Source organism: Macaca fascicularis, chromosome 12 (assembly GCF_037993035.2).
Source record: "Macaca fascicularis isolate 582-1 chromosome 12, T2T-MFA8v1.1".
Classification (NCBI taxonomy): domain Eukaryota; kingdom Metazoa; phylum Chordata; class Mammalia; order Primates; family Cercopithecidae; genus Macaca; species Macaca fascicularis.
Window position 1 is genome coordinate 36,162,473 of NC_088386.1, and position 18,288 is coordinate 36,180,760.

Here is an 18,288-nt window from a genome sequence, read left to right on the forward strand (position 1 = left end):
ATATAAGTCAAAGAATTGCTTTTACTCTGCAAATGGAGCTTTAAGATAAGTCCCCTAACAACCTAATTACATAGCTGACACATAGTGAATTCATAATAAAAGCAATTCTTAAAATTATCTACTAAGTGGCAACTTCTATTTTTTATTAGAAGGGGTGCAGAAAAGAGTATATCCAATGGACCCTGTCTAGAACAACTTAACATATCATTGGGGAGATCTTATAGACAAAAATGATACAAAAGGCAAGCATGCAGTAGGTAGCAAATAAGGAAGTGATAAAGATATTCAGCACACATGACAAGTTCTGAATGGTTTTAAAAGAGGGAAATCACTGTGGGCTGTGGTGCAAAAAAGACTAAGCTTCATGGTGTGAAGGGATTTGAACTAAATTTTACAGATGCTCCAAAATATAGACCACTGGGAAGGCCATAAAGTCCTTTCCATTCTAGATTAGGTACAGGAGTAAACATGTGGTTAAGAAAGAACACGGTATGTTTTTAAGATTAAAGGATGTGAGTAGGACTAGAGGACCGGGTGGATTTAACGTAGTAGAGAGATTTGTGGTGAGGTGGATCAACTAGTTTGATACTACATAAAATCTGGAGAGGAAGTAAATGCTTTACAATTTGAGATGCAGAGAATAGAAATCAGTGTTTTAGGAAGTAAATCAATTAAAGTGTTCATAATGTAGAAACCTCTAGAAACTCAAGGCAGGGAAAGCAAATAGAAGGCTAGCAATCATTCAGTAATAAGTGAATGAAAATCTGGCCTATAATGGTGAAGATTGATAAGAAAAGTACTTAGTGACTAAATGGCGCAGGGGATACAGGAGAAGGGAGAGTGAAAATAAAAATTTAAAATAATAATTATTATAACAACAATAGTAGTGAGCTTAGATCCTGAGTGGGAAGAAAAGTAATAATTTTATTAATGAAAATAGCAGGGTTTCCAACTTGAGGTGGGAAAATGACTTCAGTGTATAAATTGTGAGTTGACCTTAACATATACAAGAGGAATGTTTCATAAATGGACACATTTGTGATGAGATAAATTAGGAAATTTGGACTTGGCGACCTAGTAAATAATGAAGGTCTCAGTATAAATCATTATAACGATTGAGCTCTCAAAGAAGAAAAATATGCTCATCGGTAGGAAGGAAGTTTCTGTGGGAACAGCATATGTAGAGTCAGAAACAGGAAATATAGAAGGTGACATTTTATAGTATAGTAAAGTGTTAGGAACAGCATTCAGTGCCTTATCTTTCAGTCCAGGGTTGGCATTTAAAAAATGAATGTGGTCATCATAGAAATAAATGAAGTATGATGTGAGAAATGCAGAATAATAATTACAGATGCAGGTAAAGAAAAAGGGAGGCTAATTGATATGATAGTGAATGCCAGATGTGATGTAAACAGATTTTGTTCAAAGCGAAGGAACACTAAGTTCAATGACGTTGTCTGGAGGAGTAGCATACAGTGATGAGATCCAGGCTTAATTTCAACTATAGTGGAAAGTAAAACAGAGAACAGTAGAGTCAAAAGGTGTTATTGAAAATTTGGGGAAGATTGAGAAGTGAACTAAGGCATCAGTATAAATAATGAAGTCATTCAGAAAGATTTCTGAGAAGAGGAAAAGCAGAAGGAAGACCAATGGGTTTAAATTGCCCAAGGAAATGGAAAGAAATAATAAGATGTAGTTACAGGAGGGTAGTGAGTAACACAGCTTTCTCTACATGTCCTTGACATGCTTTTACATGTCAGTAAAGTATGAGACTATACATTGTAAATTCTATTTTATAAAAATCTTTAAAAGTTAATAATGTTTAGACAACTAAAAGTATTCAATTGAATATGGCAGGAATGACAATCTAAGCCACTTACTATGCTATACTAGGTGTTGCAAATAAGGCCAACTGGGAAAAAAAAAATTGGCATATAATCTCATCTTTAATTATGTCACTGTTAAAGCTATGCAATTAAAACTCAACTAAGAAAAAAATCTCTAAATGGATTTCTGTCCTGAGAAACTGATATCCACATATTTTTTTCTTTTAGTACAAGTTATTTTAATATATTCTTGCTTCCTCTCTCTATTTTTAACCAGATATACTGAAAAGCTCACAATAGTAGGTTGAATATGTAAATAAAACTTCTTTATTTCCAGTAAGCTTTGTTTATTCTTGCATATAAGTCTAAAAGCCCAAGACTTTCATATACATATTAGTAGGTAAATAAAATTGAAATATTTTGCTTTTTCAAACAATAACAGACAACTTCATTCCTGCAAATTATGATCATCTTTCAAGGGGAACCCTGAATTCACTTGTGTCCTTGCTTATTTCCACAGGTGCTCTACAGTTTTCTTAGAAATTTTGAATTCATCACCCAGCCCGTCAAAGACCTATTTATAATTCACAGTACATTGATTTTATCTGCTGATTTCTTGCCATAAATCTCTCAAAAGGAAAGTTCTAATATGTATACTTTCTTTTATTACTTCCTATGAAAAATGCTTCTTCTAATCCTACATCACAAATTGTTTTCACTTAGTTGTCACTTACAACTTACCTCATTCAAGTCAAAACTACCAAAAAAAAAAAAAAAAATCAACCAATTGTTCTTTTTACACAGAAACATGGGTTATTTAAAGTGGCTTCATAGCAACTAATTATGACACACTTGTGAGAAAAAAAAAATCAGCATTATTTGAGCTACATAGGTAAACACTTACAATCTTGAAGGTAACAGAATCAACCCAATGTCATTAAATCTATTGACCCCTTTATAGTTTTGTTATTTCTTTTCCCCACTAAATAATCCTTTTCCACCTCATTTTATCTCTTCACCATCACATATAGATTGATTTACAGCTCATGGATAAACCAGGTATGATTATCACAATCTACTATTAGTTTTCAAGAAACATAACAGATAAAATAAAAAAAGAAAATGAGTTTTACAAAGCGAGGCCATAGTTTAATGTATTACTTAGGAGCTTCTGGAAACAGAATAATAACCTATCCACTGCATGGATTGCAGAAGCTACACATTCTTCCCCTCCAAATATGTTTGCAGCCCATTTTCAGCTCCTCCCAGTCAGTGAGTCTGTTTCTCTATCCCTTGAATCTGAACTTGCCTATGTAACTTGCCAATGAGACATTAGTAATTGTTGTGCAATCAGAGATTTATAAAATATCTTTGCATATTGAGCCAGCTCCCATGTGGAACCTTGAGACCATCTCAAGGCATCCTACTGGATAATTACAGACTTGTGGCCTAGTTACTCAGCACACAGTCTGCCAACTGCCAGGCATATGAGAGAGGCCATCTTGATCATCCAGCCACCATCTGACCCACCAGCTGGCTACAGAAATGTGAAGAGCTAACACAGATGAGAAGAACTACAGAGCCAGCCCATAAATAGTAGAACAAATAAGCAGTTGTTTTATGTCACTGGATTCTGGAATGGTTTGTTTTGCAACCAAAGTTAATCAATATCAACTAATCTTTGAAGTCCTAGATTATAAATTACAATAAAACATATTTAATTAAATTTAAAATGACATTCAGTACAGTGTTAAAGCAAACTAAATATGGCCTGAGAAGAACTTCATACTTCTGTATTTGAGTCTCTGTGGACGAACTGCAACCAAACTTAATAGGTAAAGAAGATTGAAAACCTAATTTAGGAGTATGCACCTGTAATAATAGCTGAGCCTTGTCCAATCCCAGTGGCCATATTTCAAACATTCATACACTGCTGAGTGTTCAAACTGTGTTCAAATAAGGCAACACCAACCTGTAACCAACCCAGCTATTCTGTACCTCACTTCCAATTTCTGCATGTCATTTCCCTTTTCTAAATCTATAAATGTTCTTCCACCACGTGGCTGCACTGGAGTCTCTTTGAATCTGCTGTGATTCTGGTGACTGCCCAACTTGTGAATCGTTCATTGCTCAATTAAACTCCCTTAAAATTAATTTGGGTGAAGTTTTTCTTTTTAACAACAGAAATAATTCTGGTCAAGAATTAGGAACCTTAGTATCCCCAGCCTCCCTCACCTATACAGAGCTTACATGGCAGTGATCTAATATTGGGACGTTAATTCATATATGAATCACTATCCCTGAGTCCACCCAGCATCTCTATCTTGTGATGGGTGTGTCAGTTTTCCAGTCTCATTCTGTTCATCCTTCTATCCACTCCTAATCAGCCTCACTAACTCTAATAATTTCAGAGCCAACCACAGGTTTCTAGTAAAGTTCAAGTTTTGTAACAAACATTGGCTATAACTCTCTTTCTCATGGATGTAACTCAGGATTTTCTGATTCTGCAAACAGAAACCTTGTTAGATCTTCTAACATGATGTACTGGGGCAGTCTACCAAGCCTGAACACCTATGCAGAAAACTTTTCAGCTTTCTGTCTAGTTATGGTTATAATTCTCATTATAAAACTATTCCATCCCAAAATATGCCTCATTGACATAGGATTATTCTGAGTTGAAAACAATTGAGAAACAATAGACACAGGAAAAGCTCATCCATCTAAAGAATATCAGAGCATACATTTCCCTTCGTGAAGGTGTCCCCCTCTCTCAGACCTGAAAGAAAAACCTTTATCACCAGAGAAGAAGAAAGCACCAAGAAGAATCCACACAAACAAAACCTTACAAAATAACCATTATCTTTCATTAATTTAGAGCATGTATTTATCTTCCCATAATTTACAACCCATAGAATTCCCAACCCCTTTCCTTTGGCTCGTAAGATCTCCACAATTTCTCATGCTTTGTTAAAAGGGCATATAACTCTTCCAGTTCTATCTAACCTTTTCTTCAGGTCTTTACTTTTCTTCAATGAATGGCTCCTTGCACATGCAAAGATTAACATCAAACAAAATTCATATGCTTTTTCTCTTATTAACCTTTCTTTTGTCAGTTTAATTCACAGATCTCAGCCACAGAAGCTAAGAGAATAGAGGAAATGATTTTTCTTCCCCAAATCTACAACAGGACATCTTTTGAGATAGACTCAAAATTTTTGAATTCATGGAAGCCAGACTGAAATTAATTTATACTTGCAACAAAATGAAGAGGAGATTTCATATTTTCTTTTCCTTTTCACTAATCATGACTGACTCCAGGTTCTACTCTCCATAATCAATGACCATATAACCCTTTCTCTTCCTTTGGACCATAAAAATTAACCTATGCTTCCCATCCTGCTAACTCTCTATGAACAACTTCATCTTTTATTTTTACCTTTTTCCTATCTTAGCAAGTTCAGTACCTAATCAAACAATGCTCTATTAGACCTTTCCAATCATTGTAATTATCTAAATAGGTAATCTTAAAATTGATTTAGCTAATAAATGTAGATGACTAAAAGTATCCTTTTCGGTTTTATGAAAACTGAAACTTGAAAAGCTAAAATTCTTACATTTTGAGAATGACTGTGTGTATTCTATAAGCAAATTAAAAATACATGCATTCTATAAGCTGAATTTTTATCTTTTTTAAGTCAGAAAAAGAATAATTAACAAAATCAAATGTGTTTTGAAACACTTCTAAAAAATAAGCAAATAGCCCTTTTAAAAGAAGCAAGAAAGATATTTCCAGTGAAATATAATTATAACTTAAAAGTGAAACATTGGCTGGTCACGGTGGCTCATGCCTGTAATCCTACCACTTTGGGAGGCCGAAGTGGGTGGATCACCTGAGGTTGGGAGTTCGAGGCTAGCCTGACCAACATGAAGAAACCCTGTCTCTAAAAAAAATTCAAAATTAGCTGGGTGTGGAGGCTCATGCCTATAATCCCAGCTACTCAGGAGGCTGAGGCAGGAGAATTGCTTGAAACTGGGAAGCTGATGTTGTGGTGAGTCAATCTGAGATCATGCCATTACAATTCAGCCTGGGCAACAAGAGCAAAAACTCCACCTCAAAACAAAACAAAACAAAAAAGTGAAGTATTGCTACCAGGAGTCTTGAAAAAGCAATCTAAAAATATTATAAAGCTATTATTTACAAGTTTGAATCCTAATCACAAACATGGGAATTATATCTCATGGCAATTTGTTGACAGTATCAAGATGGAGATTAAACAAAGGTCAATGCCTATAAATTAGAGAAAAGAAGGGCAGATAGGAGGCAAGTATCATGTCTTTCAACATGGTTGCTAATGCAATTAATTCCAAACATGCATATATATGAGATTCGACCAATTAATTTACTAATGGTATCTGTTAATATTTAAAAGTGATTATCTTGAAAATCATTTATTTATATTTATTTTATTAAATGTTCTAGATGTATAGTAGAGAGAATAATATGACTTGACAAACCTTACCATTTTGCTATAAATGCTTCATATTTTTAAGAACAAACTTGTTATAGCTGTTGTTGAAAATACAGAGTTCTCTCAATACCATTCTCTTTCTTTTCTCTTTTATCTCTCCAGAGAAAGCAAGATGTTGATGGTGTATGATTTTTAATGTGCTTAATTTGTAGATTTTGAACTAATTTTAGGCTTACAGAAATCAAAAATTAGTACAGGGAGTTGCCCTCTATTTCTAATGAAAACATCTCATATAATGATTATATAATTATCAAAATAAATTGCTAAAATTTGAAAATATTACTATGTTATTTCAAAAACAATGTGTTGTATTGTTTACAAATTTTTCAACATCACATCAACCATAATATCATTTGAGAACATTTTTATTGTGTTGTATTATTTGTTTTAATCAAATTGTGCTTAAGATAACTATGTAAATAGATGTAGCACTAGTTCTTTTTTTTTTTTTAAGTACTGCACAATGAACCATTATTCTCTCTAAAAGTGTGAATTGCTGGGTGAAAGTATATGTACCATTTCACAATTTCAAAATATTGCAAATAGCTCTTCAGAGTGGTTGTACAAAACTGTCATTTTCATCAATTGTGGGTGAAAGTATGGTTTCTCCTCATCACAAAACTTTTAAAAACTTTTCTCAAATTTTGGGTGGATAGTCTCATTGTTTCATTATAAATTTTCTTGATAATTGGCGAGATTGACTATACTTTATTATATTTTCTTTTCTGTCCCCTAGCGTAACTTGTCCATATTTATCTTCATCTCTGTAACGGTACATTATATAAACTTCAGTTGTAATCCTTTGTTGCTTTTAAGGATTACAACTATACACCACTAGTATTTTGTTTTGTCTTTTAAATCTCTTCATAGCTTCTGCTGCAAAGAGTTTTTAACTTCAGTGAGATAAAATATACCAAACTTATACTTCCTGATTTGTTTCTGTGTATAATTTGTGAAATCTGTTCTTACCCTGTTTATAAAGATATTCTATATTCTTTGATATTAAAAAAGCTCATCATATTTACACCATTAAAATGCTTGAAATTTATTTTTGAATATAGCTTGAGTTGGAGATAACATTTTGTTCCATTCTTTGCATATAAACGGTTCTAGCATAATTCATTACATTCAATTCATTATTTTTTATTTGTAATGCCAACTAGGCAATGTATAACCAATTTACATACGAGATATATATATATGGATGGATCTGCCTCTGAGCCCTCTGTTTTTTTCCATTTAATTTTTTTTATTGGTAATATTATATTGTGTTACTTTAGCTTTTTAATAATAAAGACATTTTTCAAGGAGAGACTACAAATGCATATTACTTCAAAATTGCCTTTGCCATTCTTGGCATTTTGCTCTTGTATGTGAATTCTACTAACAACATGTGCAGTTTCATTAAAAAAATCATTTTGGCTGTTTTTTGTTTGGTTTTAGAAACAGGGTCACACTCTGTCACCCAGGCAAGAATGCAGTGGTGCAATCATAGCTCACTACAGCCTCAAAACCCCGGACTCAAGAGATCCTCCCACCTCAGCCTTCCAAGTAGCTGGGACTACAGGTGTGTGCCACCACACTGAGACATTTCGGCATTTTGAATTACATTAAATTTACAGATAATTTGGGCTAATTTTCCATAGCTATAGAAATTGATTTTTTTGCATCATGAAAGTAACATTTTCCCCCTTTAAGATGATCTTTTATGTCCTTCGCAAACATTTTATAATTTTCTATGTTAATGTTTTGTGCATAGTTTGTTGTTATTACTACCTTAAGAGTAGCTTTTTAAAGATCACATTACTTTTCTTTGGTGGGGAGCGAGTGGGGGGAGTGCAGTAGCAGGGTCATGCTCTGTCACCAAGGCTGGAGTATGGCGGTGCAATCTTGGCTCACTGCAACCTCTGCTTCCCAGGTTCAACCGATTCTCATATCTCAGCCTGGAATTACAGGCATGTGCCAACATGCCCGGCTAATTTTTGTATTTTTAGTAAAGACAGGGTTTTGCCATGTTGGCCACGCTAGTCTCGAACTCCTGGCCTCAAGTGATCTGCCCACCTCGACTCCCCAGAGTGCTGGGATTATAGGCATGAACCACCGCTCCAGGTCTAACCACATTTCTCAATTAGTCATTGAATGTAGGTACACCATTTGAATTTATATTAAGCAATGTTCACTTTTTAAAAACATCTCTATGCTACGTTTGGTTAAAACACAGCATCAGAATGCATCCTACAAAATAAGCATATTGTTTGGTAAAACGGAAACATATATACTTTGTTACAATGTAAAATGTGAAATTTGTTAACTTGGATTACAGGTATTTGAGGACACTCATTTAAGTTTGAAGCTGCTAAGTTTCTTAAGCCATTACTTTACATTTTTTTTTTTTTATTAGTGGGAACATATAGATACACTGTTACTGACTTTGTATTTCTAAAAGAAATGTTATTTCCCTCCATCTTTAATAATTCAGTTAGTTATAGAATTATATATTTCCTTAGTAGTCTGAAGATTTTACTCTTGTTGCTGATGAGAAGTCTGTTTAAATACCATTGTCTTCCCTCTGCAGACAGTGTCTACTACTTCTGGTAGCATCTTAAGATTTTCCTTTTTTCATGCTGTTCTGCAGTTTTTCTTCAATTACTGACTTAATTTTATTATTCTCAATGCTTACAGCAAATTTTCTATGTTGAGACATTTCTTTCTTCATTTCTAGTAAACGCTGTGTCATTATCACTTTGAGTATTACTTTTCTACCGTCTTTCTCTTCTTTGCCATTTGTCAACATCTATTAGCTAAAAGACTATTACATCTATTAGTTTATCCTCTAAGCCTCACAAGTGTTGTCATGTTTTTTGTATCTTACTGTCTCTAACATTAATTTCTTAATTTTTATTAATGAATTAATTTCTTATTAATGCTTATTAATGAAAATAGCATCTTATTTATGCATTCTCCCTTTCACTAGTCCAATATAATTTTTATTTTATCAATTGAGATTTCTTTTTCATTTTAATTATAGTGATTTTTTTATTTCCAAGATCTTTAATTGTTTTAATTTTAACAAATTATTTTCTGACATATGTATATTTGGCCTCCTGGATGTCCTTATTTCTTGTTCTTTTCATACTTTTTTTTTTTCCTTTGCCTCTTTGATGAACCCTAAGTAAATATTCTTCAGATTCTTCTACCATTTTTATTTCCATTCATCTTCTGCTTGGTGGGATTTTTTTAAGCTGTCTTTCCATGTGTTGTGGAAATTGAATTTGAGTATTCTAAAGGGGTTATTTTTTTAAACTCTTTTTTAGTACTCACTTCTCTCTGCTGGGTGGTTTTAGAATGGACTTCATTCAACCTCTGCGCCTTAAAGTGCAGCCTTCTCTTTCATAATTCATTTGAGTTTTTGCTCCACAGAGCATATGAGAGCTTGCAGAGTCCATAACTTGCAATGGACTTGCATCAGAGCTGGACATAAGGCTGTTTCTGTGGCCTCTAAGCCTCCAGGGTTAGTCACTTCCAACAAGTCACTGGCCTAACAGTAGATGACACAGCTTTATTTCAGCCTTGCTTCCCTGTGGGGCAGCATTCCCCGCTCCTTAGTTTAAGTAAGTTTTTTTTTAGATCCCGTCTCTCTGTAGCATCTATGTAGCCTGGAATCTCAGAATTCTGTTTCAGTCATTGTCTCTGCTTTGTATTTCTGGTCTGTTTATCACTTAAAGAAAAGTCCATCTTGCTTTTTGGGATTAGCTATCTCAATCTAATTTTCATCTTAAATATATTTTACAAATCATTACTGTGGTTTTAAAGTCAGAAATGGCCTGAAAGTGTAGACTTTTAACAGTGTGTTGGCCAGGGATCTTGATTCTTCATAGGAAAAGTGAACTATTGCATTTTCCTCTTTTTATACTGTGAACTTCCAAAGGCTAGAAAGAAGACATTTTCATCCTTATTCACTCACACCTAATAATCTATGGCACACTGTAAGCACTTAATATTGAATTGTATTTAATGTATTCAATAAATTGTATTTAATATATTTAATGAAATATTGAATTGTATTTAATGGCTCTTGTCATCTTTTAAACCTGAGGTCAAAATGTTCGTTCTATGTGAATTGGGAAGTTAAAGAAGAAAGCCTTTATCCCATCCATTTCTTATATTCAGCTATATGAAGGATCAAAGTCTAAATCTGATTGTGAAATTTAGAACTCTCTGATATTTTTAATACTTAAAAATATGAATCTAGTTAAATATTTAAAACATGAATACTTAAAAACACAAATATAGTTTTGGGTAACAAGTTAGAGATGTAACAAAGCGATATATAGTTCTTCAAATTCAATAAAGTGGAATACCTAGATGGAAACACATTTTACACCTTACTTATATTTATTTATACGTGCCAATAACTGGGTGTTTTGAGGGTTTTAGTTTTGATTTGTTTTGTCTGTTTTCTTTTTTGGTCTGGCAAATTAAACTATACATTTGCCTAAAAAGCTTTCAGAGAGGATTGCAATGGTTAAGCAAATGGCAACTTCTTAGTAGGAGGCGGGGTGGGGTAGGGAGGATATTCAGAAAGATTCACACAAACTATTAATGCCGACTAATTTTAAGTTTTAGTCAGACCTTAACGCACTACTTTATATCTATAATTATTATAATTATTTCTGACTGTCTAACTACCCTAATTCATATGCTAAAAATAATTTAAGACAAAGATCATTATCCTCAGTCAGGGGTTGCCAATCCCTGGACCACAGATCAGTACTAGTCCGTGGCCTGTGAGGAACCAGGAGGCATAGCAGGAGATAAACAGCAGGTGACTCAGCATTATCACCTGAACTCCACCTCCTGTCAGAGCAGCAATGGCATTAGGGTTTCATAGGAGTGCAAATCCTACTATGAGGGATCTAGATTGTGTGCTCCTTTTGAGAATCTAATGCCTGATGATCTGGGGTGGAACAGTTTCATCCCAAAACCATCCCCTGCCTTCATCCATGAAAAAATATCTTCCATCAAACTAGTCCTTGTTGTTCAAAAGGTTGAAGATCGCTGTCCTAAATGATCCACAAATGTGTCACAAATACAGTAATATAATTTTGTATTAAAATCATGCTTATTTATATATTTTTTAAATACCCTTTCTCATAAAATTTTCTTAGAAAATGTATGGGGTGATTTTCCATTTTGTAGGTAAGGAAATAAACCCTTAGAAGCACAGAGGAAACAAACAGCAAACTGTGATTTGAACCTCAGGCTCGACCAATGTTTCAAACTCCTGGCCGTCCTGTTTCACTTCCTTCCATATGTTTCAACACTTCCCTACAGTCGGTAAAGTGTCATGGATTCTACTGGTTTTGATTTTGGATGAGAGGATTAGAATGATTTGGTTGTGTATATATTTTAATTAAAATGTTTTCAGTTTAACTTACTGAAACAGGATCTAAAATACGACAAATCTTCCTAGGGCATCTTTGCCTTCAGACATGGCCCTCACAAGCCTTACACTTCATCAAACCTGAACATAACACAGAGTGATCTCGTGAAACATAAATACTACTTTTAATACTCTATTACATGAAAAAATATATATATATGCATTACAACACTCTCTTTTTTTTCATCATCTTATCTTGGATATTTGTACACCAACGTTCACTAGAGCATTATTCATAACAGCCAAAGTGTAGAAACAATCCAAGTGTCCTTAAACAAATGATTGGATAAAAAAATATGTGGTATGTACATACAGCAAAACATTATTCAGCCATAAAAAGAATGAAGTTCTAATACATGCTATAGCATGGATGCACCTTGAAAACACTACGCTAAGTGAAATAAGCCAGGCAAAAAGGACGAATATATGATGATTCCACTTACATGAAATTTCTACAATTAGCGAAATTCATAGAGACAGAAAATATCCATTACCAAGGCCCAGGGAAAGGGGAAAATGGGGAGATATTGCCTTACACAAAATTTCTACTAAGTGATGAAAGAGTTTCAGAAATATAGTGTTGATGGCTGCAAAATACTGGGAATGTAATAAAAGCCACTGAATTGTACACTTAAAAACAGGTAAAATCTCAAATGTTGTTTTATATATGTGGATATACATGTATATTTATCCCAATTTTAAAAATTGTAATATACCAAAAAAGATTGAGTGTGCACTTGGTGGTGCATTGTATGATGTGTAAACTATATCTAAATAAAACTGTTTCTTTTTAAAGCTGCTTATTTTGGCAGACCAAGACATTCAACATGTCATTCCCTACTTCATCTCACACTAATTAGTGCCATATTACCTGCATTTCAGTTGCACCAAATGACTCCTTGTCTACGTCATGCTTTTCATGTCTTTGTACTAAATATTTTCTGAATGCTTAGTCCAGAAGAGTAATTTTCAGTCTTTTTGGTCTAAGGATCTTTACACTCTTAATCATGATTGAAGGCTCCAGAGTCTGTGTATGTAGGTCAAGTCTATATCTATTTACTGTATTAGAAATTTAAACTTAAAATAAATTGTTTTAAATATTTACCAATTTTTTTAAGTTAGAATAATGCATTAATTGTGTCCATCTAAATAGCACCTTCTAAGAAAAGTAACTATTTCTTAAAAAAAAGATAAATAACAAAAGATCATTGTTTTACAATGTTACAAATCCATTTGTCTTACTAAAATACAGCTGTATTCTTCTATCTGCCTCTTTATCCTCTCATTGTGTTGTTTTGGTTGAAGTATATGAAGAGAATCCAGCCTCACACAGTTGTGTAATTGGAAAAGAGAAGAGTGTTTTAATAATAACCTTTACAGATAACTGGGTATTCTTTTATACTACACCTACACGTGACAAGTGGTGGTTACCTAAAGGTTAGTTGCAGTGTGGAATCTGAAAACATGGTGATGAACTTTTCATCCTCTATTACATGAAAATTCATTGGTCTATCTTGCACTTTGAATAAATCATTTATTCATGCATGATTTTATCATGTCATTTGAAAATATTGGTTCTCTAACTTATGCATATCTTCTAAATGTTGACACATTTCATTATGCAATACCCCAAAATCACATGCATTAATATTACCACCATCTCAACAGAAAAGCCTGTTAAGTATTGGGAAGCTGTCAAGGTTACTGTGGTGGTTACAAGACTTCTAATGTTTTACTTCAGAGTTTGGTTTTTACCATTTGCAACACATACAGTAGGTCATTTACCTTGAAGTGACACACTCACTGTATTCATTCTTTAGAAAATGTCCACCACACATTCAGGCTTGGACAGCTGTAGTTTAGTTATTCAAATCTAAATTGTTACTTAAAAAATGATTAAATAAACTAGCTTACCTTTAGTATAGAACTAGGTAGAGGCTTTTAAAAGCATAAGATGAAGACTCATGCAATAAAATAAAAACTTTGCAATATATAGTAAGCAAAAAAGCAGTTAGCTGAGTAATATATTTAGTATCATTCCACTTTTATAACTAAAAATTTCACACACATAACAATATTCTGGGGCATGTCACATGTCAGTTATGGGTAAGTAAACAGGATTAATGGTTTCAGAGATGAGGCAGGGATTTCATATTTAAATCCATATTATTTGAACACTCCACAACAAATTTATATATTACTTTGCAATTTAGACAGCAAAGAAAAAAATGATTTCCATATAGTGAAATTGGAAGAGTGGGAAATATATGGAAATCACACAAAGACATCAAGAAAAAAGTTGTGTGAGGAATAAGAAGATGGTTTTCATTAAACTTGAATGACAAGAAAAAGGTTTCCCTAAATTACGTGGATAATCCACACTGAACATTATGCTTGAATAATTTTGTCCCATAAAAACATTAAAAATATTAGATCATTTCTATAACATTTTCTCATCAAGTCTGCTATACACATACACACAAAATAATCTCTGATGTTTGCTTGAGAAACCATGATTAACTAAATATTACTGAAGAGATATTCTTAAAGATACAATTTGCCCATTGGAAAAAAAAATCAATTAAAACAGTTTTATACTGAAAAACTATTTTTCATGAATTTTAGTGCAGTTATTTATAAGAAACAGTATGATAAAATATATTAAACCTTCCATGATTAGAAGCTAATAATCATAATTTGCTGTACATGCTAGCAGTTAATTGCTTCTTTGACATTTGGCGGTAGGGTTGGGGGGGTTGAATGATAATAGCCACATTAATTTCTCAATATAAACTCTAGGAAAACGTAATTGCTACATGCAATTACCACTATTATGTCTCTAGTAACCTAAATGATATTGTTTCCATATAACTATTTAAAATTAAATTATTGTACTTACTTTCAACAATTACTTGTCTGTCTTCCCAGTTGTCTTTAATAAGCTGTATATTTCCAAAGTGTGCGTCACTGTAAAAGATTCGGTTGGTACCTTTTCTTCTTTGATTATAGTCAAAAGCCAAGGCTATGACATTCTTGAAATAATGTGGATTCTCATATGGCCTTATTGGGGAATTTAAATTGGTTTCATCAGAAAGATGTATACTTTTTAATATTGTTCTTCCTGAATATAGCAAATAGCCTTCATGCCTCAGGCAAGTAACTCCATCTTCTGCCAAATATCCATGGGCACAAGCACAAGTTCTCTGGGAATTTCCTCGATAAAGACAGAGTTGCTTACAGCCACCATTGTCCCTGGCACAAACATTGGTCCCTAAGGAAGAAAAATGATACACACATGCACGTGTTTATGTTTTTCTTTTTTTCAAACAAAATTCTCCATAAAGAAATATTAAAACTTTGATGTTGAGTATTCTTTTTATTCTTAATTGTAAGTTGATTAATAAAAAATTTAAAAAGTACTGTTTTTTTAAAAAAAATCACAGCAGTTTAAATCTTGGGTTTCTTATTTGGAAAATCATATTCTGTTTCACTCACCATCCAAGTTAAGTATCAAATTTTTCCCTTAATGAGCCAGTTAAGTATATAAGTCTTTTTTGAAACGTGATCCTTAGATTATGGTGTTTCATACATTGTTCATTCAAAACATGAATTGATCTCACCAGAAATAATGCACTGCTTTAAACTCTATCTATGAGACAGGGAAAGTATCAAATAAATCTATGGCTACAATGTGCCCAATCTCCTAAATATGTTGAGCATAAGTTCTTACTCCAATTTTAAGAGAAGATATAATATGCACTTAAAATTTATTCACCAGTATGATTCTTCTTTGTGAATTCATTATTATCTCCAACATTATTATAACTTCCTTTGATATAAACAAGTTAGTTACAATTTATTTTAATGGAGGTAAACACATTTTAAATACCCAAATCATTGTCCTGTAAGTTTAAAATACATTATTTTAAGGAAGTAATGACTTTGGAAATATTTTACACTAACAGCATGACCTTTGGGGATCATAACCACTTATATATAATATGATTCATATTATGTATAAAAATTTCAACTGCCTTTTACTCTCTAATATCCTACTTATGCTTTTACTTTTTATCCAATCAATACGTGTATCAAGTTTTTCTATATTCTTTAGCCAAAACCTATAATCAAGACATGCCAGGTATGTAACATGTCCATGTACCTGTGCTGTCCTGGGCAAATATGCTTTTGTATGAAATATGACATATTTACTGTATTAGGCTACTAAATGATATTTGTAGGAAATTAGATGTAAATATAAGGTTTTGAGGTTTTAGACTCATATAAGAATTTCTAAGTTTGACAAATGTTTTTTAAAAATTGGAGAGAAATCACATAAAATATATGTATTATGTATTCTTTCAAGAGTGCTGACCTTTCTCTCTTACTCGGTTAAATATTTTAACCTCCTTCAGGTTGACTCCAAGACCAGTTCTCATGGTTATCGTTTCTGTGGCATCATTCTTGTGGCCCCTTCTGACGGATCCGTTTGCATGTGCTCTGCCAAAAAGTTGAACATACATGATCAACAATCTTCAACTAATTAAAGTCAAGCCAGTTACTTAAGCTGAAGATAACAGATGGGCCAACAGAAGGAAAAGAAACCAACTTTAGTCTGTGACATTGAAATGTTTGAGCTTGGAATAGCAATAGTGCCTGCCTTTTCTGTGGAAATTACATGGCTTTGTGAGATCCTTTGTGTGACCTTGCTAAGAAATGGCAAATCCTACAAGGGTAAAGCAACTGGCACTGAAATAACATTTTGAGACTCAAATACTTATAAAAAAATAAATTACCTGTCAGACCAGTAGATGTAAGCCCCAAAGACTGCAACTGAAAACATATCCACATTGCTTCCTGACAGCACCACCTCGCGATGCCCTCCAGTCTCAAGGTCGATTCTCTCTATCTTGTCTGTGCGAGCATCACACCAGTACAATTTATTTTCCTAAATATCGATTGAGAAGTAATGTTACAGACTATTTTTGATTGTTTTATTAAGAAAATAAAGGAACACTGAAAGTGAGTTAATGAAAGTTGTCAGCTAATGCACTTTAAATACTGAAAAGAAATCCAACAGACCTCATAGTCAATGGAGATGCCATTTGGCCATGCTATTCCCATGCTTACAAGGACAACCTTCTCTGAGCCATCCAAACGAGCCTTTCCAATACAGGGCATTTGTCCCCATTCAGTCCAGAATAAGAGGCTGAAATTAAATTGTAAATTTGTAGTATTTATGTACATTTATCTGTAGTATGCAGAGCTATATAAAAAGACATTACTAATAATAACAGCAGTAACATTCACACTAGAACAAAAATAATACATTTCAGAAATTAATATACAGTGTGTTTGTTTCCAATAAAATAATTTTATCGTCAAAAAAGAGTTAACCAGTCATAGAAATCATAGGATGCACTCAACATCCTACCAAAATACCTTTTGTGCCTGCTCTTTCCAGTCTCAAATGCTCTTCTCCAACCTGTTTGCCTAATTACTTCCTACTTTCATGTCTCAACTATTTCTTTCCAGGAGTCTTCTGTGTCTTCCCTGTACCATGTGCTCTGCTTCACAGCACAGATTAGAATGGCAAATTTCTACTTGTATTTCCTTACATTATCATTTATTATAAATATTTTTTGCCCCGAGTAGACTGTAAACTCAACAAGGCCAGTGATCACTCCTCTATTTTTATTCACTGTTACTCCTTCAGCACCAGGTAATTAGAAATTTTGTGGTAAATACATATTTAATTTATGAATATAGACATGAATGCATCACAACTTTCTATTTTGTCTACTTAGACTGCTAAATGTAACTATTCTAGTTTGAATTTTATGTTATCTTGTGAAGTCGTCTTAAAATACAGTTTTATGCAAAAGCAGAAATTCTTATTTTAGTAATCTTCTAAAACAAAATGTAATGGGGGAGGATGTGGAAGAAAATATCATGCAGAAAGAACACATAGAGTATGCCAAAATAAAACAACATGCCATAAAATGTAGAAAAGCAGAATGTGTATAATCCATGTATTTCACTCATTCATTCAAAAAATTCAATATTCATAGGACTCTACAGAAATCCAGGCTTTTAGATAAATGTAATTCCTTCTTAATTCTTAATTTGAAGTTACATCTAGTGAAGTTTTTATCCAACTATCAGACATCAGCAGTGAATAAAGTTTTAAAAATATGGCAAGTATTGATTCAAAAGCTGGGTGTATATTTCCTAATTATAAAAAATTATTGTTAATAGGTATATTGCACCTATTTTTTAATAGGTGCATTTTTTATTTTTATTTTTTATTTTTAATAGGTATATTGCACCTAGACAGTGAACATAGTACCTAATGGGTAGTTTCCTGCCCCCCTCAAGTAGTCCACAGTATCTCTTGTACCCATGTTTATGTTCATGTGTGCTCAATGCTTAGCTCCCACTTATAAGTGAGAACACGTGGTGCTTGCTTTTCTGTTCCTGTATCAATTCA

At 33.2% G+C, this 18,288-nt stretch overlaps 1 protein-coding gene across 4 annotated transcripts in view; it reads right to left on the minus strand.

Moving 5' to 3' along the window:
- Nucleotides 1-18,288, minus strand: part of LRP1B (LDL receptor related protein 1B) — a 1,954,889-nt gene that overhangs the window by 472,502 nt on the left and 1,464,099 nt on the right. For all 4 annotated transcript variants that reach the window (XR_012421093.1, XM_005573071.4, XM_015433154.3 and 1 more), the window contains 4 exons: nucleotides 16,881-17,007; nucleotides 16,595-16,746; nucleotides 16,174-16,298; nucleotides 14,698-15,069 (listed from right to left, as the gene is read on the minus strand). Coding sequence is in view for 3 of the 4 variants with exons in the window: in XM_005573071.4 (XP_005573128.4) it covers nucleotides 14,698-15,069; nucleotides 16,174-16,298; nucleotides 16,595-16,746; nucleotides 16,881-17,007 (776 nt within the window). In the remaining variant the exon portion in view is untranslated. The remainder of the gene's footprint in view (nucleotides 1-14,697; nucleotides 15,070-16,173; nucleotides 16,299-16,594; nucleotides 16,747-16,880; nucleotides 17,008-18,288) is intronic.